General features: G+C 51.0%; 1 protein-coding gene across 2 annotated transcripts; it reads right to left on the reverse strand.

Moving 5' to 3' along the window:
* Positions 1-4,257: 4,257 nt before the first annotated feature.
* On the reverse strand, positions 4,258-25,557 carry TOM1 (target of myb1 membrane trafficking protein). 2 transcript variants are annotated; one of them, XM_075753768.1, is made up of 15 exons: positions 25,384-25,557; positions 17,958-18,042; positions 16,216-16,294; positions 15,920-16,069; positions 15,673-15,807; positions 15,270-15,416; positions 14,126-14,242; positions 13,535-13,668; positions 12,841-12,874; positions 12,190-12,295; positions 11,039-11,159; positions 8,433-8,508; positions 6,172-6,231; positions 5,791-5,827; positions 4,258-5,688 (listed from the first exon to the last, which is right to left on the reverse strand). In XM_075753768.1, exons 1-15 carry the CDS (start codon positions 25,433-25,435, stop codon positions 5,540-5,542), a joined length of 1,482 nt encoding a protein of 493 aa, XP_075609883.1. In that variant the 5' UTR covers positions 25,436-25,557; the 3' UTR covers positions 4,258-5,539. The 2 variants fall into 2 exon arrangements, with proteins under 2 accessions (XP_075609883.1, XP_075609894.1); XM_075753779.1 differs by lacking the exon at positions 25,384-25,557 and adding an exon at positions 24,784-24,821.
* Positions 25,558-25,870: the final 313 nt, after the last annotated feature.

Here is a 25,870-nt window from a genome sequence, read left to right on the forward strand (position 1 = left end):
GCAGAAACGCTGCCAGGGACAGTGCTGCAGTGAACTTCTCCTACCCATGGGAACCATCCTGTCCCCCCTCACCCATCTCCATCCCTCTGACCGCTGGCAACCCCACCGGGAGGGGGAAGCGAATCTGCCCACTCACGCATTCCGAACCCGCTGTGGTTTCTGTGCACCCTCACACACACACGATTTTGCAAGGACGAATGCAGACAGGAAAGAGGAAGCTTTTCCTTGTGAGCCCGTGCCCCTGAGTCCCCGTTCCCTCACTCAGGTTTCGCTGGTCACTGACAAAAAGCAACAGGGACACTTGTTCATCCAACATGTGGCAGACCTGCCGGGCGCCGGGCGGGATGCTCGGGGTGCTGTATGAGCCACGGGAGAGCAGGCACGTCGACAAAAAAGAAATCTGAGGGCCACCAACCACCTTGGCATCACCCCTGGTGCAAGAAGTCACCTCTGTCCGCATGGTTTGTGAAATATCTTCAGGAGAAACAGAAAATAAACAGACTGGCTGCCAGTACAACTCCTCGTGTTGCACCTCCTCTCCATGAGCACCAGCCACCTTGCTCCTGAGCATTGGGGCATCCACTTTTCCTCTCATATGTTTGCACCTTCCTATCCTACTTCCATTTATTTTATCTCTGTCTTCTCTTCTTGTGCTTCCATTTGCTTATGCCCTCACACAGATATAAATGAATAACCTACAGAAATGTTTTCCTTCCTCACAACACCTCTCTCTGCTGCCCACTGGGTCCCCACCCTACATCCCTTCCCAGCATCTCCATCTGCCCTAAGCAGTGCCATTAACAGTCAACTGCAGGGAAGGGGAAGTGGTTTGATTCTCATTTTTTGAAGGAAGGGGGAATTTTGTTATCCAAACTAAGCTTTGAGGAAGTTTTGACATGGCAGAGCAACATGAAAGTCCTGTGGGATGGAAAACAGCCTTTCCAGTGTACTAGCAGTGGACACTTCTGTGCTGATTTGTGAGATGATGTGGTGGGAAATCAGGAAATATTTTTGTTAACTGCTCATTAAAAAAAAAAATCATATACTATTTGGAGGTTAGTAGTAGCTAAAAGAGGAGCATGTATTTTTTTTGCCTCTACGAACACAATGCTGGTATGCCTAGAACCACACAACCCAAATATCATGGAAATTCTCATGAACTTTTAGCATTTATTTGGTTTTGAGAGATGCAGGGCAACTCTGACCCAGTACATGGAGGTTATGCCTTTCTTCAGCTTACATAGAAACAACTGTTCTGGGTCATGGAAAATATCCATCCAGGTCAGGATCCTGTTCCCAGTGTGGTTATTAATGGCTGCTTAGACACAGTGCGCGCGCTCCTTCCTGGCCCCGTGCAGTCGCAACGCCTGAATGTATGCTCTGGGGCGGTCGCTGTGTGAGTCCCCACTGGGCTAATGGTTGCAGCATAATACCTAGAATAAGGAAAAACTTCGTTTTGTTTTCTTTCCAGTGGTTGCATAGCTTGCTAAGCCGGTCACTGCGAAGCGAGAGGTTGTCCTCTGCAGTTGGTGGAGCTGCGGCTGAGTGTGTGAGGGACCACAGCCATCTGGTGGTCAGAAGCAAGCAGGCAGCGTCATGTCTTTTTAAAACAGCAACATTAGGAAACACTTTTAAAAAGGGAAAGGCATTTAAAGGAATTCTTTAGAGTGGTGTTACTTGGTTTTTTTCGCAATCATAAAGCAGTTTTTGCCAATGCAAAGCACCTGGCCGCTACTTAAAATGATCTCTTGCGGACCTGGCAAGTTTTTTTTCCATGTTCCTCCTCAAAAGAAACCTTGCAAAATTATTCAAGCTATGACTGGTATAATCTATAACAAGTACGACAGTACTAATTTGGGGATGGAAAGATTCCATGCTCTCGTCCCCATTCTTCATATTTTCAGTTGCTCGAGAAAAAGATACTTCATCCCTGCAGGATAAATCTCCGCACTGGGTGGCCCGCAGTGAAGAACTCCACGACCATGGCTGGCTGCATGGTGGGGAGGGGACAGGCTCGCCCGGAAGGCCACAAGCAGCATTCTGAATTTTCACCTGTTGGTCATTGCTTCAAACTGACCCCACTTGGCAGCCACCAAAAACCATTCCCACCTGTTCAGCCCGCAACGAAAATAGCGGTGAGCCAATTGCCCTGTGCTCAAGTCTTCCTCGGGGACGGTGCCCTCTTGGCTTTGCCAGCTCCTGTGCTGGCTCTCTGGGGAGAAAGAAAACAAGGTGAGGGTGGAGAAGAGGTCCTTACCTGAGGTGGGCTCAGGGCATCCCAGGGGCAGCAAAGAGGAGCTTGAACTCCCCATGCTCGGGGTATACATTTGGGGATGGCTTCGTTTCTCTTTCAGGGGAAGCCGCAGGCAACGCACCAAGGCAGATGGAGGCATCGAGAGCTTTAAGTGCTTGCTGAGGCATGAACCAGTGTTCAAACCATCACCGGTGTGAACAGGCTGGTGTCCTTCGCAAATGCTGACTGGGCACCAGAAGCCCTCCCTCCCCGGCAGAGCCAGGCAGCCCACATGCAGGCACTGGCAAGAGGGTTTGGGCATCAGGCCCCTTGCTTCCTCTCCTGCAGGTGCTCCAGGAGAAGCTCAGCATTTGCCCCTGTTGCCTTTCCTCCTTGTTCTGTTTTTCTGTTGAGACTCGCAGGAGAAAAGCTGCAGGGGCTCTCACACCCTCGCATCTCAGCTCAGCATCCTGTCTCGCAGGAGGGACCTGCTCTTGCAGGTCTGCAGCACTGGAGGGATGCTGCGCTGGCCCATAACTCATGGTCCCTTATGGTCCCTTGACTTCGAGTGTCCTCCTGCGGGCCACGCTCCCAGCACAGAGCCTTTGTTGCAAGCTCTGCGTGCTCTGGGTGGGGTGGAGGGGAGGTGCTCTCCAGGGAGCTGAGTTGGGCTCTTGGATTGCTGCAGGGGTGACAGCAGAGGCCAGAGCCAGCGTTGCGTGGGCAAATCCAGCCTCTCCACCCAGGTTTCTCTTCTAGCATCTGCTGGGACAAGGATGCTTTGGAGATTAAAAAGTATTTCAGGAATCTGTGAGTGTGGTAAAAATGGACTTGTGATAGAGGTTTGCAGCTGTGTCACTCCGCAGCGTTTACCTGTCTTTGCCACATGAAACCCTCATGCAGTTGGTAAGGCAGAAACCCGCAGCTCTTGGGCTGCGCTCTTCAGAGAGAAAGTGCTTTGCACGCGTCGTTCCACCTGAGCCCTTCTTAGGTGAGGAGCATGGGGTCCTGTGGCACGGTGAAGTCCTGCTGCAGAACTGGCTGCGGGAGGGAGAGTAGCTCAGAGATGAAGCCACGACTGTTTAGCTTCAGGCAACCTCCAGCAGAGCCACTCGTGGGCTCATCCCACCTCCAGGAGATAGCATGCACACCCTGTTTTGAGGACTGCTGCTCAGAGTGTTATATTAAATATATAATATCACCTGGTTCAGAAAGAGGAGGGGCTCCCCCAGTTCCTCCCAGAGGCATTGAGAATACAATGGAATTGGAAATGGCAATTCATTTTTCCAAGGGACAACCTGTCCAAGGACAGTATGTGCTGTTTGTCTTGGAAAGCTGAAGACACAAAGCCTCCTCCCATCCCACAAGTGTTTATAGAGGAGGAAACCCAGCACCCTGCTTTTTCCAGCCCCGCTGCCACCAGCTGCAGACCAGCTTTGCTCAGAGCTCTTATCCTCAGGTCTCTCTGCCTGAGCTTGGTACAGCTGAGACTGCAGTGCAGGCACGGGGAGAGGGAGGTGCTGAGGTTTGGGTAACTTCAGCTGATTTAACTCCTTCCCTACAAGTCTAGGGCTCAGATGACACTTCCAATCTGTTCAGCCTCCTTCCCCCAGCTCCCACTCAGCTGGACACCAGGGGGTGGCATGGGGACAACTGAGGACAGCCTGTGGATACCAGAGAGCCCTTTTGTAGCAACTGTATTTCTTGCATGTCTTTAAGTGATTTATAGGCTCCAAAGTAGGTATTCGGATCTGGTCACACGGCAGAGGGGGAAAGGAGAGGAGGTAGCTCGCCCTCTTGCTATTTTGAGATGGGCTGTGGTCACCTCCCCAGGAGACTGTGCTAAAAAGCAGCGAGCACCTGCCTCTGCTCACAGCACCCTCAGCCCCCATGCCATGCCTCATCCCAGCACCACAGTGCCCTTGCCTTTTCATGGAGAGCAAATGTGGCTGTACAGTTGCATCCCTCTTCTCCCCCACAGGGTCCTCACCTCCCCACACCAGCACTGACAGCACACACATGTCTTCAAGGGAGGCTCAAGATTTTGCTCCTTTAATGTGCAATAAAAAAAGGCAACTCTCCCATGCTCAACAAGAAATCCCACGAGCAGGAGCCCCAGGCTTGGCACCCTCCTCCCTGGCCGCCTTTTACAATTGGGCAGCGTGTGCGGTTTGCTCAGAAGGGTTTTTCCCCCCCCATGTGCAAAGGAGTTGCTGGCTGCTGCGGGGCTGCTTTGCTGACACGAGATGACTGATGTGTTGCTTCACCTCTGTGCTCACCAGCTGAACAAGCTACCCCAGCAACAGCATGTTCTCGCTGGCATAGCGGTGCCTACGTAAGGGCCTCCTGCTTTAGGGAACACAGCTCTTTGCCCCCAGCACACACAGCTGCCCTGAGGAGTCTCTAGCATTGGCCTGATCAGAAGCTCAGAGAGACTCCCCACACCGCGGCACGATGCAGTGGATGGCATCAGTGGAAGTGAGAGAGGGAGGTGGGATTGCATCGGGGAGAGAGGGCAGAAAGGTATAATAATGGGAGAATTAAATTAACTGCAAAGAGTTTGCCAAAGGCACATCCTACCCCATAGCAGACTGCCCCTTCAGCCTGGGGTACTGGTCGCAGCTCAAGCCCTGTGTGCAGCCAAGGGCTTTGGTAACTGGCTGTCATGCAACGGAAACATTCGGGCTGTGGGCAGGATTCTAGATAAACTGATGGGGAGGGGGAAGAAATGAAGAGGAAGAGAAGGGGTTGTGAGTGGCAAGGTGTTGCATACCACAAGCACTTGTGCAAGAGAGACTAGAGGAACAGGGTCCATCTACCATTAGTGTTCCTCCTCTGCCACCTGGAACGCTTTGCATCCCCACGCTTTCCAGTCTAACGGTGGCAGGCAGAAGGCTGGAGATCCATTCTAGGGATGGGGCAAGGAAAGAGGCAGGCAAGAATGGTTTCAGCAGCAGACTGCAACCTCTTCTGTTTCTTGGGCAAGATCTCGGACTACCTCACTGGAGAGGAGGATGGGGAGCTTCTACTTTGCCCACATTGTACCAAAAAAAAAAAAAGCCCACTGAACTCCCATGTTCTCTAGCAGCTTTAAAAACCCCCTTCACAAGTCTATTGTATGGCATCCCTAAACACAACAAAGATTATCTGAAATCTGAAAGCAGCTTAAAAATAAAAATAACTCAAAGGGAAAACAGGAAGAGAGTGGAGGAAGGGGACAGAGTCCTTCCCCTGCTGGCCCCTGGTCAGAGGCAAGCAAAACAGCACACACAGCCTCTTGCTCCACAGCACACCAGTCCTTAGCATTCACAAGGCAAACATAGCATCATCTTCCTTTGCTTGCTTCTGATGATGGCTGGCAGCAGGAGGGGAGATGGACGTCCCTGCTGAGGAGCTGGACAAAGTGGGTAGCCGGTCTGCAACTTTTGCTCGCTCTTCCAGAAACTTGTCAAACTCTGGGGCAAGAGAAGAGCAGAGCATTAGCAGGAGGGAGGTTTGTGGAAAAGCCAAGGTGCTGCCAGGAACAGCTGAGAAAGGGGTTGGCTGGCAAGTCTTACCTTCGCTAGTGACACCTTTTGCATCCTCTGACTCTCCCTAGGGAAGGAGGAGAAATGGCACGGTTAGAAGCAAGGTAGACAAAGGCACCTCCACAGATGTGATTCTTTGTCTGCATGGAGGGAGACAGGATAGTGCTCCCCTCACTTCCACAGTACAGACATGTTAGACAGGCCCTGAGCCTCAGTTCATTAGCTATACCTCCCAGAAGACTAATTATACTGGTGAGGTATCCCAAACCCTGTGTCCTTGGCTTTTCCTCCCCTGCTCCCTCTGGGCAGCCTGTTGCCACACATTTAGCACTGTTGTACACTGCCTAAAATCCAGCCTTGCAGACAAGTCTGGCAGGACTGCTGGCTCCAAAAAAGCAGCCCCTCACTTACCACATCAGTGGAGAGCCACTTTTCTATGTCTTCCATGAAATTGGCTTGGGGAACCGGCATCTGGGACAGAAGGAAAGAGAGCGATGAGGTCAAGAAAAGAGAGGATGTTCCAGGAAACCCACTCTGCAAAAAGAAAGCCCAACCCAAAATCTAACCCTCTCCCTCCACCATTCAGTCAGCTCAGGACCTTCCAAATCCAGCTAGTGCGACTGCAAAGCTCTCCCAGCTACCAATGCCACCACTCACCTGCCTCCTCTGCCCCATCCACACCCAGACACGCAGTTTCCAGCATACATGCCATTAAAAGCACCTGGGGTTTGGTGGTTGGCTTCGGGGTATTAGTACTGGACCAGGCTTTCTGCTCTGGTGAGGACTCACTAGGTGGAAGTTGGCTGCTTGTGGTAGGCAGCCAGAGAACAAGAGACGTGCTTTTCTCCAAACCTCCTCCCTTCTACAAACCAGTGACAGTCTGATGTCAAAGTCTGCAATGCTGAAGATACTGGATGTGCCACGTTTGGCACCACATTAAGGGGGAAAGACACCTGTCAAAAAGTGATTCCCTGGTAGGATCACGGAGCACAGCAGGATGTGACATCACACCAAACTACAGAAACAGACAGATCAAAGAGAAGGTCCTCTATAATTAAATTTTACTTCCAGCAGGGACAAGGCTAGCTCAGAAGACTTCATGTCCCTGGCCAATTTAAGCAGCAAAGAGATACCTTCCTAGTGAAGAGAGATAACCTTGAAGGAAACCAAGTCTGATTCAAAACCCCAGATCCTTTTCTCCAGTCACAAGCTCCTGAACAAAGCCAAGCAAGGAGCAGCCCTTGCTAGAGGCTCTACAAGCAGAAGTGCAAGAGAGTATTTGTGGGAACTTATTTATTAGTCTCCTAATACATATAGCTCCCTTGCTCTCAGGAAAACAGCACGACCAAGAAAAAGAGCAATGCCTTTTTACCAAGGACAGGTAGATTTCCCCAAACCAGGGAGCAAGTGCAGATAGTTACCAAAGCTGGCAGATGGATGAATGGGGATGGAAGAGGATGTGTGAGACTGGGGAAGTTTCAAAGCCAACTGGCTTTGTCTACCCAGAGAGGAACTCTTTGGGGGCAGAAGTGCATTCAAGCCAACTGGACAGCATGTAGGGAAACTTCCTAGAGCAGACATCAGTCTGGGCAGTGCCCATTTCAGGAAGACAGGCTAACAAGCTTCAGACCTGACAGTGCATCAAAGCCTCAGTGTGCCTGAGAGGATGCAATTGCAGGAATTCCTGCTGCCAAAGACCAAATTCAACAGCCTGAAGGCTCAAACTCTTTAGCTAGAGGATGAGGCCTGGAACTGTGTAAAAGCTGGAATGTGTTTTCCTACAAATGAGGCAGCTCATGTTGAACAGGAGAGGCTGCAGGGGAATGAATGGCAGCAGCCTTCCTTATGGCACCAGCTAGTGCCTCTGTCCCAGACGCCTACCCCAAAACAGGCCATCCTCTAGCTCAAAGAGTGGCACGTGCTCTCTTTGCGTCAGAGCTCCTAGGATTTTTTCCTATAGACATGTTTACTTGAGGAAGGGCTGACACTCTGCCTGCTTCCTTCCCAACCCTGTTCTCCACTACTGGACCAGACCAGGGTTGCTCCATTTCAGTTTGCAGTCTCTGCTGATGTCTGCTGTGCATCCTCACGTGCTGTGCCAGCGCCACCTCTAGTTCAGCAGCCTCAGCCTCCTTCCTCCCTGCTGGTGCTCCATGATCTCACCATTCCTTGCCGCATCATCCACTTAGTTAGTTGGGCTCCATCATTGGAGGCACCAGACTCCCCCTGGTAGAGAGAGAGTCTGCACTGAAAGCTGCTATCGCAGAGGGTGAGGGAGAGGGGAGACAGTGGGTTTAGGGTGAGGGAAAGAACACACTAGTATACCGGTGGCCTACTTCTCTGATGGGAGAGAGAAGGCAACTAGACTTGGGAACCTGCTGAAGAGGAATAAAACATACATTTCCAGATGGAAATTTCCCTGCAGATATAAGGAGGCTATCGTGTTACTGACTGAGTCAACCCCAGACTTTCCATAGTTCCCCACCTCTGGGGTTTAAAGAATGACGTATAGAGTCCAGGTAGGAAATGCAGGTTGGCAGAGACTGGGAGTTATCATCAGTCATGTTAAACACTTGATTTTTGACAAACAGACAGTACATTTATTGCATTGGTGAGCAAGGAGGATACTCTCACTCCTGGTGATGCACTACAAAAGCTCTGTGGCCACTTACTGTTCCTGTGTTCTGCTGCCGGGCATCCAGGGCACCAGCGAGTCCTTTGGAGGCTTGGGGATCTTCGTACTTTACCCTGAAAGCATGAAGTTAGATAACACACAGGCTGATGAGATGCCTGAGAGTGAAGAGCAGGAACTCGTAAACATATATTCAAGGCTTCTGACTGCACAACTTTTCATCTTTCATCATTCTGCTCCCAAGAGCTGCTAGAAAGGTGTGCAAAATCCCTACTACAGGTGTAGCCCATCACAAACAGACTAATCTACTTGCTGCAACATCACTGTGGGATACCACAGGACAGCCCTGCCACACGACAGGAAGATGACAAGGCATCACATGGACACAACCATGCAACAGAGTAAACCATCGACTTACAGAGCTAGGTGCATCAACCATGATACTCATCTTCTCTGGGGCTGACTACAGAAGAGAGATAACTAACATGGACTGACCAGAAGATTACAACTACTTTAGAAAAGATTCGAGCAACAAGCCCCTACACACTCACCTACCTTCACAGACACAAACATGGCTCAAAAACATCTCTTTAACTAATACCACTCAAGAACTGATGATGGCAGAGACTCACTGGTCTACAGAATAGAATCATAGAGTCGTTTTGGTTGGAAAAGACCTTTAAGATCATCAAGCCCAACTGTTAACCTAGCACTACCAAGTCCAACCACTAAACCAGTGAGACTGGATGATCAGAAGAGCATAGTGTTGCTTCAAGGTCTCCAAATGCACCGTTACAGCAACCTCTTTCTACACACAGACACATCCCCGCCATAATTTCCCTCATCCCATTTCTATGTCCCCTCTAGGCTGCTACCACACATGCTAATGCCACACGTCACCATTTGAGCCATGCAGAGTGGGGAAAACAGTCCGTCCATGCCGGGAGAATGAAACCTCTCCCAGAAACTCTCCACAAGTCTCCTCTCCAGCTGTTTGCAGGCACTTTTTTGCAGATCCAGCAGACCATCAAGTGGAGCTGTTTTTGTTGGGAGCCAGGGGCTTGGGCCACCGGCGCTCAAACTTCTCGAAGAAGTGGTCATCAGTGAAGGGGCCGCTGTGGACAATGGCATCAAGGATGAAGTACAACGCTGCTATCATGCCACTGATGAGGAAGAACGGCAGGAAAGGCTTGAGGTGTTTCAAGCACTGCTTCGCCGAGACACACATGAAGCATGGGGGCGTCAGGAACAAACCCGAGAGGCCCTGCCTGTGTCTCCTGCCAGCACGTCCCGTCCGTTAGCAGCAGGGCAATGAGTCTGTTCAGACAGAGGGAGACGCTGAGAGCTGAAGCTGGTGAGTGAAATGCGAAGTCTGAGCCAGTGAGAGTAGAAGCTATGTGGCACGAGTGCAAGTGCAGGCAGATGGAGGGCAGTGAGGAATAAATAGAAGATGTCTCGTTACTTATGCAGAGATCACAAGCCTCAGTCTGTTAAGGATTGTACCACAGGGGATAGGATACGATTCCAGCCCTGCCCAGATCTCCCTCAGCCTCCAGCACTGAGCACATACCAGTGGCTCAGATTTCAGCCCCAGACTGGGTGCTGTGGCACCACTGCTTTTGTCCTGGACTGTCTCTGTCCTCAGGCAGCACGCCCTGCAGTAAAAGTGGTGGGGAAACCCATGGACAAAACACATGAAGTTGTGTGTAGGCCACAAGTTTCCCCACCACTTTTACCAGAAGGAGTCTGATGCAGAGGAACAAAAGGAGACATCCTTAAGAGACCTTAACTTGCTACTGCCCAGCTGCAGAACAAGGCACTCCAGTGGATGGAAATCAGGAGGACAGGTCCTGAAGGCAGCCTCCTGCCTCCTGAAGGCAGCCGTGAGCCTGTAGGCTCTACTGCTTGGTAATCGATGGAGAGCAGTGGATGACTCTGACAGGCAAAACAGTGTGAGATCAGCCAAAGGGATCCAGTCAGCACAGCTCTTGTCAGCTCCTCCCAGAACAAGGATTCAGAAATCCACTCTTTGTAGTAGAGAAGACACCTCTTCAGTTCAGCCAGTACTATGGAGACCCAACTCTTAGTGCTTTACACTAGGAGGTCTCGAACACACTATGGAGGAAGAAACATCAGTCCTATTTACCAAGAAGGAAACTGAGGCACAGAGCAGTGCCCTGTCTTGCAAACCACAACTGACTGTGTACTTCCTGCACTCCAGTTCAATACTCTTGTCCACTAGGCTGCATCGATATTCAGCAATTCCCAAATGCAACATCACCCCAGTCACGGCACGAGTTCAGAGACAGACAAGAAAACTCAGCCAGTCCCACTCCACACCTTCATCTCCAGACACTGAGTCTCCCCAGCACATGCGGCACTGCAGTCCCACACACAGAGAACAACACTTCCTTCTCCCCGTGCCCAGGAGGACACTGTGAAGGGGAGACGACGGCAGCAGGAAAGAGGACTGGGAACAGAGAGATCATCCTACAAACACTGTGTGTCAGAAGAGTGCATTTCTATTGCATCCTACTGTCTCCTAGGAACTGCTACGGGTTGGGGACACAGCCCCAGTTGCCCTGAGTTGTCCCCCCCGCCCCTTGCAAGAAGGCAGGACAGGACAGAGTGGGCTGCTATACTCACTCTCTGCGCTGCTCAGCCAGCGAGCTGCCACGGGTCAGGGCAAACATGTCAAACTCTTCTTCCAGCTTGCCAGAGGTGTCGAGGGAGCGCAGCCCCGCGCTCACGCTACTTGAGCCCAGGTCTGTGGAGGAGAGAGGAAGGTGAGCAGGCAGCATAGAGCAGTAAACAGAGGGCCATGGGCTTGGAGGTGGTAGGTGGAAAGCTAGCATCAGAACAGGCTAAGCTGCTCTAGGGCCACTCATCTATCCTGTCCCTCAGCTGTAGTGTATGTGGGTGTTCAGTGTCATGGGTGAAGTGACAGAAGCGGTTTCTTTGCCTGCCCAGCAGATATTTTTAGCTCAGTCTCAGGCAGCAGCAGTATAAATTTACTGCACTGATGCTGAAGCTAGATGTTCCTGACCATTTAGGACAACTCAGAGGGAATTGCTCCATAACCTATGGAAGTGGATAACCTGTGCTTCTGGGCAAGCACCTCTGAGACAAATCAGTGGATTTTCATGACTCAGGCATCATCTGAAAAACCCTGACTTGAAAAATATCTCAACTAGCTTGTCTGTTAAAACAGTCTTGCCAATTTTCTGTAGATGCATCCAAGCTGTACTGAATGTGCTCACAGCGAACAAGAGCTTCAGGCAGTGCTATGTAGGCTGTTGTTATGTCCTGAAGACCCCTCAGGATCTTTCAGGCTTTCCGAGTAGACAACTTGTCAAATCCTGGGTCCTAAGCCCAAGATGCTCATGGCTGCCTTTGCAGCACAGCTCAGTAGCTTTTCTTCTCGCAGACCTCAGTGGTCAGCCTGACACCAAACAGCAAGAGAGGCAGCTACACTGCTGCTAGGCATCAGAGGGGGAGCAACCTTCTCCCCTGCCCTGCTGGAAGGCCTGGTCCTTAGCCACAGCCTAATGCTGAGGTCCTCCTTAAGTCATGTCCACCTCCTGTACAATGTGAGGTGTGGATACAGAGACATATGATTGTGTGCCCTGGGGCGTATACAGGGTTCTTATTGAATTTATTAGTTGACAATACACCCTATTTCTCTAGGTTACTTTATGAATGTGGCTAAATAATTTTGGGAGGTGATTCAAGGGCATGAAAGGATTCCCAGAGCAGCACAGGAGAAGGACTGAGGGGAACACTGTATGGCAACGTACTCATTCCAGCCAGCTGAGAGGAGAGGTTGTTGGTGACTTCAGGCTCTCTCACTGCAGGAGTACTGGGTCCCAGGTCAATCAAACTGTTCTCTGCCTCGTTTGGTGCCTTTGGAGAAAAAAAGAAAGATGGTGGAGTGTTTCTGAAGCTCGGACACCCTGACCCCACCAATCCTAGCTCATTAACACTGGAGAGGGAAGCCCTTCTGTACCCATGGAAAGATAGCTTGTGAGAAGGGGCACAGCAATCAGAGAACTGGCTGGGAATAGTGTTCCAGAGCAGAATATGCCTTGGTAGCCGGCCTCCCAGCTCTGCCGGATGCTAGTAAGTAGAGTACATGCTGGTTCAGAGGACAGGGTAGTGCTCATATGGGAATTGGTCCTCTCAGCATTCAATACTGGAAAACTGTAACTGCTGCTGGTCTGCCCTTGCTCTTTGGGTGAGAGGAAGGGTCCCACTGGCAGGGAGGGAGAGGCTAGCAGTGGGAACTGGAGTGTCCTGCACACCAGCATGGCCTGGTGCACCTGAGCTGGGAGAGCAAAGCCTACAGCTTCTAAGTGGGGCTGGCTAAATCTCTCTCCAACTCTACAGGACACCACAGGGCCTGCAGGATGCAAACTGAGCTGCACAGAGGGGCAGTGGCTCCGAGTTACCTTAACAGGCTGTCCTGTCCGAAGACGCTCAAACCTGCAAGAAGGATGACAGGATGCATTTCAGCAGTATGTGCTTATTCACCCACAGTCCAAGAGATTTCTTGTAAGTTTTGGCACAGTCTGCCCTTTCCTATATACTAGGAAAAAGGGACTATGGCTCAGGGCTAATTACCCCTCAAGACTGAAGACACCACAACAAGGCCCACAGAGTTCATGTCTCCTGAGAGGTGGTGTGAGGATCCTCCAGAGCTACTTCTAACCACAATGGTTCAAACTCAGCTCTCCGTACAGACACAGAGACTAAATTCTCCAGACTTCATCCTAGCTTATGAGATGGGTTCGAAGAAATGGAAGAAAAGAAAGGGGGTGCTCAGCCCACCTGGGCAAGTCTTTCTGTCCCTATCTGCCTCAGAGCTAGAAAACCAGCTCTTTCCATGTGGTTTCCTTCTTCCTCTTCTGGGTTATGCCACAGGGATATCTTTATGTTCCATCAGTAACTTACACAGCAGCTTCGAAGGGACAGAAATAAATCAGCAAAAGCTGAGAACTCTCTTTGTTCTCAACGATGGATGATACAGGATGATACATCTTGAGTATTATACTCATGGGCAGATCAAAAGGGTGGGATAGAAGGCCTTCAAGGGGCAGTAAACTCTTGTGGAAGAGCAGGGTAGAGAAGGGAGGAGAGGGGTACCTTTCATGGCGCAGAAACACATTGTTGAGGTTGTCATTGATGAGGAGTAGCTCCTCGGTGAGTTGCTCATGGAGGACACGGGGAATCAGCTCCAGCACACGCTGCTGCATGGCTCTGCATGTCCGATTCAGCTCCTGTTCACAGCAAGGGGAAGTTACCACAAAGGTCAGGCTAAGGCTGAGCACTCACAGATTTGGAAGTCTGACCATGACAGACAGACCCCAGAGCCTACTGGGGTCTATCAGCAAGGGTTGATGGGCAATAGATATTGGTATGAGAGCTAAATTTAGTCTGAGCTTTACAGACAATAATTGTGCATCTCTTGTGTAACACATCATCCAGGAAGAAACGTCCTTGGGGACTACAGGTCCCCATGTGAGATGATTCCACCCTCAATAATGCAACTTCCCTTGGCCGTTGAAGCTCCACCTTCCCTGTGTCTTCCTTATCCCATTGCTCCCCGGATAAGGCCCACTCTAAACTGTCCAGTGCAATTGTTCCCCACGCCTGGCATGCGTCATGGCCTAGTACATCAAGTCATTGCTACACTGAGCTGCTGTGACAGCACTCCGCCCCGCTAATGTTCCTTACTTGCAGCAGCTCCAGGTCAGAAGGCTCGGCCTGGGATGGCACCAGCTCTGTCAACATCTCCGACATGACCTTCATGTTCCCATTCACCACTTCCAGCTCACTGCGCAGCTTCCCAATCTGCAAAAGGGAGGGGAAGTGACAGCTCCTCCTGAGAAGACTGGGGAGATAGCTGAGGAGGCTCTGAACTGCAGTGCACCGCATGTGTGTGCATGCTTACAGAGCCGAAGGGAATGGCCACTGGGGAGCTCATTTGTCACCACTCAGTTTAGCTCTCAGGAGCTCCTAGCAGAAGGAAGTGCCATTACTTACCATCAAGTTCATTTGCTGGTAACAGATGCCAGGCCCTCACCTGGGATCTTTGGCCACTAGCCGAGCCTTGATTTTTAATAGCCAGCACAGGCTGCTGATATGATTCAAATCTGTCCCCAGCTAGCAGCTCCTGTGTGGCAGCCACTCAAATAATTTCATTTCCAAAGCGGTGTGAGAGGTGGAAAAAATGAATTCCCATTCAAAAGGTGAGCCTCAGCTAAGTGTGCAGCTGAAGCTTTATCCCTGTGGTTTCACAAGCTGCTAAGGAGCCTCTTGAGAAGAGTTTCTACTGTCTGTTCTGCAAGGGGATGCAACCTACCAACAGCTGGAAGTTTGGTGCTGAACATGATGTCATATGAAGTCAGGGTGAGGAAGGAGAAAAGAGGATGGGGAAACAAGTGAGAAGCCCTGGCCTTTGGAAACCACGTAGCCAGACAGAGTTGATTCATATAAAGTCAGCAGTGAGGCAAGATAAACAAAGATGATAAGGGGGCATCTGCTGAGCCAGCTTTTGCTGTACTGCACTACCAAGACCTCACTCAAAACCTCTGTGTCTCAGTTTCCCACTTCCCTCTAGCTGGGAGATATTTCCTCTACCTGCAAGCAGCCCTGTCTTAGGGAAACATAACCACTCCGTGTCTGTGTTATCCCAGCTCATCACTGTGACCACAATGAAGCTCTGGGGAGCTCTCGAGGGACTATGCTTTAAAGGAATGGCTCCTTGAGGACAGAGGCTGGAGAAGGAGCAGGACAGCAGTCCCAGAACAGTGTTTGTGAAACAGCCCCCAAACGCAGGGAGAGTCAGCAGCACCACGGGGACCCGTGTCCAACTCACCTGCTCTGGTGTGGGTGTGATGGGTGCGTCGCTGGATGTGCCTCTCCCGGTGGGCAGGGTAACAGGGTGGAGGATGGAGTCTATCTGCTGAGGGGAGTTGACTGCAGGTGAATTCTGTCCAGACTGGGAGTCAGAGCCATACACAGTCTACAGACAGAGGTGGGAAACGTGACAGAGAGAAGGAGATGTTAGACACTCACAGCTGACAGGACAGTTAAAATGAGGAGAAGAATGTTGATGGCAACTCCCCATCTGCTTCCAATAGCTCTTTCAGCAAAGAGGCTGTCTTGGAGCTTCGCACTCCCCAAAAGCCCTCTAAATGCAAGCCAGAGCTCCTGAAGACGCCTCATAGCACCAGAATGGCAGCTGCCCAACACCCTTCTCTTCAGCAGTGCTCCTGTACCCTCTGTGGTGTGTGGATGGGTGACAGCATGTCCAGATCAGTCATGGGGAACTCCAGGCCCTTCCGTCTCAGGTCTTCATAGACAGCGACGACACCAGTCAAGTCTGGTGAGCTGCGGAAGGCATCCGCCCAGGACTGGGGAGAAGGAGAGAGTACAGCCCATCATCATTTACAGTAGTCTTCTGTACAAACACCTAAAGACAAACACTCTCTGAACTGGCGCAGGTGCTCACGCTTCTTGGCTCACCTGGATGAGGGTCAGCACCTTGTCATGCACTATGGCAGGTGGATTGTTCTTCGGCAGGATTGTTCTCACCAGGACACCTTCTACAAAGTCCTGGCTGGACACAAGGACATGGAAGCGATGGCCGCAGTTTTTGACGCATGTCTCCAGGACCTTCAAAGGCAATGAAGCATTAGCTATAGCCTTTTCTGTCTATGTGTGTCCACCCTGTTGGCTTCAGGTGCCCATGTCTTTTCCATCAAGGACTCAGCTTTTATAGCAAGGTATCACAGAGCTGAGAAAGAGCCCTGACCACTCACCGTCAAAGCCAGCATAACTTCATGGAAGTTCTTATTCCCCACAATTCTCTTCTTAATGGCTCGGAAGGCATCTTTTGGCCTGCGGGAGAAATCAGATAAAGAAAGATCATCAGAAGGTTGAGACCCACCTACAGAAAGGCAAAGCAAAACAGCCACTGGCTCTGGATTCCTCATACTGAGCAGATGACCTTCCCCACGATGTTTTCAGGGCAGCTTGAAACAATTACGGGTAAAGCAGCTTTTGCCCGCGGTTCTCTAAGAAGACCAAGGCCCTGCTAATGAGTGCTGTTACTAAAACTGGAGGCCTCTGTGCTGATGTCTGCAACAATCCAGGGTGTATAGGACACAACAAATGCTAGAAATGCACTACTTCAGGGTAGAACAAAATCCCATGGCATAGAGACTGAAAAGGAGGAGATCACAAAAAAGCTTTGCGTAAGTTAGAAACAGAAAGGAGAGAGCAAGTTGCAGCAATCCTCTGTGTTGCTCAGAGAGAAACTGTTCAACATTTCCCTGGAGGAAAGGAGGCTAAAAAACAGCAGGGGAGATGCAGTGGCAAAATCTTGCCTATATTGCAGGTGGGCAAGACAGCAGCACAGCAGATTCTCCTTAACCATTTTCAGAGGGGAGAAGCACTGCAGTCTCGGCCCACTGTGGTCTTGTGAGAGGGCACAAATGAACCAACATGCTCTGGCAGAGCACAGGAAGAGAGGCTGGGCTGGAAGAGCAGCAGGGCTGGAGAAGAGTGGGGTGGAGACATCGAGGCAATGAGGAGGGCAGGAGTGGATTGGCCCACGGGGCAGCATGGCTGCAATGGCATTAGCAGGGCAATGGGAGAGCCTGCCATGCCAGGAGGGTACAGCTGCGTTATCAGGTACCCACAACTGAAACACCAAGTGGCCACAGCTCAGGACTGAGAATTGTGGGCAGAGACAGGTGTATTTGCACCATGGGGATAGCATGGAAAAGAAGTGGTCACAGATCTGTGAGTAGAGATGTTTGACTTTGTTTTCATACAACTGTGAAGCTGAAAACTGGGCTTACCTCTGCCATCATCACTATGGGGTGGGACAGCAGGAGTGAAACCTACATTTTTTATTCCATGTAGCACCTTCTTTTTTACATGCTGCTCTTGGCATCTCCACTGTGAGAAGAAGCAGTCCCTTAAATTCACAGGAAAATCCCCAGGTCCTAAGTTAACAAGTCTGGCAGATTTCTGAACATCTCCCCGCAAGGAGAGGGAGACAAGGGCTCCCCCACCCACTTGGTGCATATCTGAATGACCACACATGAAAATACCTGAGAAATGAACCCCAGCAGGAGTTGTACAATCAGAGGACTTAATTGCAGCCTGTGATTTTCCTCTCTCCTCAGTCAGCAGCCTGCAGATTTTTACATTCCCAGAGGAGAGAAAGAGAGGGGTATGAAGGAGGAATAAACCAGAGTGGAAGAATTACAAATATGCCTTTGGGAGATGGGAGGCAGCCTGGCTTGAATCGAGGGTTCTCTGGGGACCCTGAAGGCCTGTTAGAATGGCTCCCAGTGCTCACGAAGATTACAGGGAAGCATATAACAGATACTCTGACAGCTTTGCTGTGTCTCTACATCTCCTAGCAGAGTCTTGTTGAAGGGACTGTTGGGAAGCCTAGCTTATTACCTCCACCAGTGCATGCTACTGCTGCAGACTAGGGATGTAGTGTTACAGAATGTGCTGGGACCTGTACCCTCGCCAGCTCCCTTACCCTTCTTCAGTCTCGTTAATGATGTCGCAGATCTCCATGTTGAGAGCCCAGTCCTCGCTCCGCAGGGACCCATCGGTAGCTCTCTCTGGAAAACAGAAACCAAGACACAGTCAGGACACCCCAGAGCCTAGCCACCTTCTCCCTGGCTTCCACCACAACATGTAAGGAGGTGAAGCCATCTGCAAAGTCCGGGTCACCAAGTGCTCCCCACTAGGTGTCAGCACCACAAAGCACATGGCTGGCCGGCAATGGGACAAGTGGGTGCTCAACTTTGGCCATGTGACTCATGCTACCAACGCACAAACATACACTATGTGATCTCTGGTGTTCTATACATCATGAAGGGAGGGGGTTCAGCATGACTTCAGCTCCGCAGCTGGAGAAAAGGGGGCTTGTTTGCTTTGCTGCTGCAGGGCCAGAAACAGTGAGTTTGGTCTGCTCACACTGACAGGGATCTAATACCAATGGCTCTCACACAGTTTGCACCAAATTAAGGAGACAAAAGAATCAACTCTCTTCTTTTTACATGGGCCCTACAAGAACAAACAAGCAAACATAAACAGCCAAAGCAGGTCTCTCCTTTAATGTTTACACTTCTACCCTAAACTTCTGGCCTGTGGGGAGTATGGACAGAAGTGGACTGCAGGCTGAAGTGGAAGCAATATTGTTTCAACTTTGACTGTGTCCCCTTTAATTAGGATTCCTCAGTTAGCCTTGATGTTATTTGAGGCAGAGATTTGGGAAATGAGCAGTTATTACTGAATGCACCAGTGTCTCCACCCTATAATCAGCCATGTCTGGGGCCCAGCCGAGCTGACGGATGCCTTCAGGGACACCACCAGTGTGGCGGGGGGAAAAAGAACCGCCAGCGGGACAGGTAGGACCCAGGCACTCTCCAGACTACGGCGAAACACAGAGAAGCAGCAGATGGCAAGCAGAGGGAGGGAACATCCTTCACAGCTCTCCTATCCTATAAAACACCTGACTTAGCACTGGGGCAAGAGAATTAAAACTAGCCAGACCGGTTTAGTACCTATGAGGTGCTCTTCAGGAGGGCTTAGACCCAACAAGGTAGTGCCTGCATTTTCAAAACTGTTATCCCTGTGAAATCTGGAGTTGGTCCTCGCTGCTGTGGGTCCTCTACCCCTTTGGAGAGGGCCTCCCCATGCAGAGCTGCCTTTTCCTGGTTTTGACCCAGCAGCTAACAGTCCCTCTGTGCGAGTGAAATGAAATGCCCATTCACGAAGTGGTAATGGGATAAGGGCATAACACAGGAAAAAGAAGATTTTTTAACTCCTGCCTGGGTAAGCACATCCATCACATTTTGAGATATCCCGGTTTTAAGGGTCCAGCAGAGAGCTGTTCACAGCGTTCTGCAATGCAGCCTTTTACACACGTGTCCCACAGATTACACACCACAGCGTGAAGCTACCTATCCGCATCTTATCGCAATCCAGCCACCACCTTTTCTGTTGACTGCAGAATGTATTGTTCACACTGTGATTACGCTGATTGCATTGTGGCCACAGCCAAGTGCAAGAGGGCAAACAAGGGAAGGAGAGCGGCAGAACGGTCTTGATGCTCTTCAGCCTTTCTGAAGGTCTGGCTGCTCCTATGATACCCTGAAGGTCCCTTGATTCAGATAAACTTTTGTCACTTTGAGTATTAATTTTACATAGGAATCCTGGTCTCTTGCAGATCTAAGCTTCCTCAGTGAGGCACAGGAAATAATAGCATTGCTCTGGGTGATGTGACAGAGAATATAACCAAGACAGTGGACTACAGGGGAGCATGTCCAGTGCACCAAGGCATATACCAATGAATGGGTGAAGCTGTGGTAGTACACAGGGGAAAATGTTTTCTGTCAGGGCTTCTTTGGGATCAGGACTCAGCTCCCTCCTGCTCTGGGACACCACACAGTCAGTCTTGCTGGCAGGCAGATTGCAGCTCTGGTCAGTCTGATGGATTTGGCACACATGTTCACAAAGTCATCTTTCACTTGTGCTCTCCTCCAGCACCCCCTGCTCGTGACACACTGTGGTTTGAACCCCAGCCTAGCCAGAAGTTTCTCTGTAGTGTTTGCTGCCTCTGGCAATGAAGCACACAATTCAATCACACAGGGGTTGCTCTACTGAAAGGAAGTCCACATCCACTCTTCTCACCCCTGAAGAAAAACACTGCACATGGAAGGAAAAAAGCCACAACTGAGGAACAGCACTGAGGCTGCTAGGAAGCTCTGAGCTACAGAAGAAACCAAGGATGAAACAAAACTGCCTTGAACCATCAAGTCCTTGCTGTTCAAGTCTCCCCAACCCTAGTCATCCTCATTTTCACTGTACACAAACATGAACTGAGTCTGCAAATACCCTTCCCTCACTTCCCTATGTTTGGTGGCACTCTTTAACCTGCTCCCCACCACCAACCATTTTCCTCCAAATGCACCAGTCCTGCCAAGGTCAGGCAGCAGGTTTGCTTTTCAGACAGGACTGCAAACAAACTGTGCGTGCTCCTTCACCTGGCTGGCCACTTATGGGGAAATGGGGCGTCTTCAGAAGTGACAAACACTGCCCTGCCATTACCCCTGTAACGTGTGGGGTCATCCTGCTACCATCACCCCTGTTCACGTGCTGGTCAACTAAGAGCTGCAGGAAAGCAGCAAACCTGCCATAAATGCAACATAGGCTCAAAAAATACAAAGCTGGAAGAGCAGTATTAGGGCATATGGAAAACAGGAATGTGACCACGAGACATGTCCAAGGACAAAGCACTTGAATTTAACCAGTACAGATTAAGACCTGGCCTAGCTGGCCTTGGGAGAGCTAGACCTAATGCCCTTTTAATTCCCCTTGCTTGCTTCCAAGCACTAAGGGACTGCCCAAGCCTAGTAAGATATATTGGAGTTTTCTCTGAAATCCTGAACTTTACCCTTTTACTAAAGCCTGCAGAAGGGAAGAAAACAAAGTCTATTCATTAGTCACATGCAGGATCAGGGTGGCTGGCCCCGTTTCATGAGCCGTAATTAGCACATGAGCTGTCTGCACCTCACGAAATCTGAGCCCAGGACGGCTAGGGACATCAACAACTGCCTAAAAACAGTGAGCACAGGAGGCAGGGCACGGCTGCCCGCCCGGTGCTCTGCCTGGCTGGGCTCATCAGGCAGCTTCTACTTCTGCGTGCTAACGAGCCAAGCCTGATCTGCCACGGAGAATTCCCCCCTACCCGCCCCCGGCGGAGGTTATCGGCAAGCATATGAACGCTCTCTCCCTCCAAGCCCGAAACCAACTGGCTGTTGAATATACAGGAGGCCCTTCACGGGGCCGCTTCAAAGCCGCATTGTTTTGGCAGCCAGTCCAGCTCCCCGGGCGTGTCAGCGTTGGGGTTTGTCTGATTCCGGTCTGCTGCCTCACAAATTGCTTGGATTGACCCAGAACGGCTGAGGACTGTGGTACGGGTTGAACCAGAGCATTGACTCTTTTGCTGCCTGGCATTTGATACGCTCCTGCTGACTGCAACTAGGTTATAAAAGTTATCTGGAATCATCAGATAAGAAACTATTCTGAGTGCAGCATAACTGACACAATGGAACTGCGTGCTGCTTCATGTCATGAGTGAATTCCGTGGCTTTGCTTCAAGTTTATTGTCTTTACCCTTGTGGCAGGGGAGAGCCCACCCCAGGGCTGGTGATCCCACCCAGCCCTTTGCTCCCTGTCACAGATCTGAAGCACTCCTAACCAGCCAGGCACCATTCAGAAACCCTTCGTCTGTGACATGGCTCTGCCACAGCTCGTCAGAGACTCTGTGCCCCTCCTCCAAGTCAAGCCTTTCACCAGCATTCCCTACAATGCTCCGTCTTGCTGGCTTTAAATTCCTCAGCAAAGCATCAAGCACCTTTTCACTCATTTCAACAGGTGTTTGAGGGCACCGACATTTTGTTCCAGCAGAAAGCAATGCAACAGTCCAAAATTTCTCCCAACCTCCCTTCAATGCACGACCCCCCTGGCCCCAGTCAGCATCCTGTGCAGCCTCCTTGCTAAGCCTCATGCTTTTGCTTCCTGTGAGGAAACTTCAGCACCAGCTCAGGCAGGACTCCACTGTTCAGCTGTATTGCTCCTCCAAAGATGGTGGGGATAACTCACTTTCTAGAGAGGACAGAAATATGGCTCCAAACCTAATTCAAGGATGGACACAGACTTGTGCTGACACAGTGCTGTATTTGGGTCTCTGAACTCCTCCTCCTGCTCCTTTGCTGTGAATCAGTTCAAACTCTTAAGGATCAAACATCTCTTCACCTGCTGCTTTTGCCCCTTCTCCTCCAGACAGTGGGCACAGAAGACAAGGCAATGCCTTGTTGAGAAGCACTACCCGCACAGGCCTGTCTGCCTTCAACAGCTGGTATCTGCTGCCCACCAGCTCCCAACGTCCCAGCTCCCAGAGGGGTGCAGGGACACCTGCAAGGTGGGATCCAAATGGCTGTGGGGATTTTTCAGGCATATTGTGTGGTATCTGTCCCTCTTCCTCACCCACAGGCCTCTCTTACCTGCTCCCTCTTTACAGTCTCAACTTTTCCTGGTTCTCATGCTTCAACCAACCCCCAGCCATAAAAAATCCTCTTTGTCTCCAAGCTACACCATTACTTCCGTCCTTCGCCCGCCCTCACTCACTGAAATAACCCATCTCTGTCCCTTTCAGTATTGCTATAATTACTAGTTATTCCAGATTTCCAGGGTCAGGAGAGAGCACTGGTGGTTTCCTCTCCATTCTCTCACTGAGAGCACCTCCTTGAAATTAGATTTCCCATTTTGAAGTTTCTTTTAGCTCCTAGATGGAGGTGCAGTGGATTTCCCTTTTTTGGGGGAGGGGGAATCCAAACTAAGATGCTTCAGCATTCCTTGGAAATTTTCTCATTGGTCAGAAGTACTGTGTTTTAAAAAAACCCCAAGCAACAAACACACACAACAAAAAACAAATATAAAAAAAACCAAACAAACAAGTCTGTATTCATCTTGGAAAGAGACATCATGGTCCAAAAACAAGACAGAGGCAACATTTATTACTAAATCTCAGGACTGGGAGTAAGAAGCCAGAAAACCGACTCCTCTGCAACTGACTCATTCTGTGACAGATCACAGAGATTATCTGAGCATTGGTTTCCTTGTCAGCAAAATAAACGGGACTTAACTAGATGAAAATTAATTAAGGAATTTGAGAATGTTGCTGCAGTGTGCCACAGAGGATTTTTTTTTCATTCGATAGCCTTCACCTGAAGCTATTTTAGACTTTATAAGTTGTATCAGGCATACATGACTTTGCTCAAGTAATTTACAAATATTAGCTTTCTGCAGACAGCCCAAAGCAGCAGTGCTAGGCAGGTTTGGTGATCAGGCTCATGGGTTCAATGTGTAGCTGCCACGGACTTACCGAACAAGTTTGAGTTAAGTCATGTTCGCATCTCAAATTAAACAGGGAAGATAGCATTTATCCATGTGCTCAGGATGTTGATAGGCAATGTTCAAAAGGAGAAAACACTCATATTTTCAGCCACCAGCCCTTTCAAGTCCTCCACATTGAGGTCCTTTCTTATGTGCTGCAATTCCTCCACCCCTTTGGACTCTCATAACCCAAATCAGCCCCTGCCATTAAGCTCTCTCTACTGTCACACCTCTGGTATTAAGGACTCTAAATTCCTGTTTGACAACACTCTTGAAATACTTTTTTCCCCTTCTTTGCTGTTGGTTTGTTGCTTGAAAATCCCTGCTTTAATCAAAGCAAAGCACAGAGGGAACCCACTTACAATCTGGCTACTATACTGATCACAAGATCTGGAGGGCAAGAAGTGATCTGTGACATCTAAAGATAACTTCTAATCGCCTCTACCCACACACAAAAACGTATCTGATGATACACTCACTGAGGGAATCAAAGAACATTCATTATGGAAAGGGCAGGAGATGGCTTCTCCTGGAAAATGTGATGAAACATGTGCCATTCATCTGGGGAGACTCCAAAGATCATCTCGAGGTTTTTGTTACAGAACACCTTCCCTGGTGATCCTTCCCCCACCTTGCAGTAGTGCATCTCAGCTGTCTCACCCAACACTAGAGTGGCACATGGCAGTGCTCCCGACTCACATCATTCCAACAGTGCTTTGGGCAGCCTCTAAAGTAAGCAGCGCTTATAAAAGTATTACCTAAAGCAGCTGCTTGCTCCCTTTCCACCCCAGCCACAGCAGCCTATTCACCCATGCAAGCAAACCAAACACTACTGAATCAAGAACTAGATGTTCACAGCAAAGAACAAAGATCTGCACAAGTGACAAAAAGCAAGACTGAGCAAGTGCATAAACTTACACATGGCCCTTGTACAAGCTGCAGAATTTAAATGGGCAACATCAACCTTCAAGCACAATTTGAAGGCACTTAGACAATACACATGGGAAGAAAAGAATTTTTATTCTAAGTATTTTAAGAACTGCATCTGTTTTGAAATTAGCGTAGCTGTTGATGGTGTTGTTCTAACTGTACCATATCTTTGCTCCACTTTCTCAGATTACGTCCTTCTCTTGTGTTCATCTAGTTGACCTGAGCACAGGGACCAACAGAGACTGCGTGTCCGCAAGCCTGCAAGGTCACAGAATGGACTCTACGTTCCTGCCATTGGTTTCACTGCCGGAGCTAGTACTCAGCCCTGTGAGAAGGCCTGTGGTGTGGGGAGTGGGGGGGACAAGGCACAGCCCTGCTTGTCCCAGGCCTCTGTGCTGGGAAGTTCAGGGCAGACAGCCACCCACAGGGCGCACAGGGTGCTCGTCCTTCAGGCAGGGAGCACTGACCTGACTAGATGAGCCGCAACTCCCCAGGGCCCGGCCAACCCAAAGGCCCGGTTCCCCGGCAGCCCCCGGACCCCTTGTCACCTCAGAGGGAGCATAGCCCCTTCCCGCCCAGAATGCAATAGGCCGCTGTGGCTGGAGCCCAGCCAATCAGCAACTCCCGCTGTGCTCTTTCCCCCCCGCCGCCGGTAGGACCCCGCCCCTCCCACGAAGCCCCCAAAGAGGTGCGGGCGGGAATGGCCCCGAGCCAATCACGGACCTCAGCTCTACCGGGGGGCGTGGCTAGGACCACCTGCCTGCGGCCCCTTTAAGTGAGGAAACTTCGCGTCGCCACCTCAAGACCCCCTCGCGCCCGGATTGGCTGGCGCGACCACCGGCGGCACCGCCTCGAGCTACGCGTCCCCTATTGGTCCGCAACACCCATCAGTCAGAGCGGAGTTCTTCCCCCCATTGGTCGACGCCCTATCCGTCCCGCCACGGAGGCGGGGGCCGTCGCTTCCCGGAGGAAGGGGTCCTGCCGGCGGGCGGGCGGGCGAGCGCCCCCGGGGGCGCGGGGGAGGGCGGGCGAGCGAGCGGGGAGGGGCGCGGGGGCGCGAGACTCACCGATGCGCTGCCCCACGGGGGAGCTGAAGGGGTTCCCCAGCAGAAAGTCCATCGCCGCCGCGCCGCGATCAGCTGACGCCGCCGCTGCCGCTCACGTGACCCGCGCACCAGGCCGGGGCGGGCCCCCGCCCGGGCCCTGTTGTGACGCCAGCGGCCGCCGCCCGGGAGGGGCGCTCGACCCGGCCCGGCCCGGCCCCGCCGTGGGGCCCGACCGGTCCCACACCGCCGCTCGCCGGCAGTGACGGTCTAACACTCGGGCCCTGGACACGGGGACGCGTCCGTAACCAGCTCAAATCAGGATCTGACGCCGCCACGCCTTGACGCTCCGTGTGACGCGCTCGCCTCGAGCCCCGCGTGCTGCTCTCATGCGTTAACGCCGCGACCTTCAAGTGAGGCGGCAGAGAAGAGAAACGCCCCGATCGCACCTGCAGCGCTCGATGTTAGGTGTCCCTTCGCAAAGGTCCCCGGACGGTCAGGAGCCTTTGAG

The sequence above is a fragment of the Balearica regulorum genome, chromosome 1 (assembly GCF_011004875.1).
Source record: "Balearica regulorum gibbericeps isolate bBalReg1 chromosome 1, bBalReg1.pri, whole genome shotgun sequence".
In the NCBI taxonomy this organism is placed as follows: Eukaryota; Metazoa; Chordata; class Aves; order Gruiformes; family Gruidae; genus Balearica; species Balearica regulorum.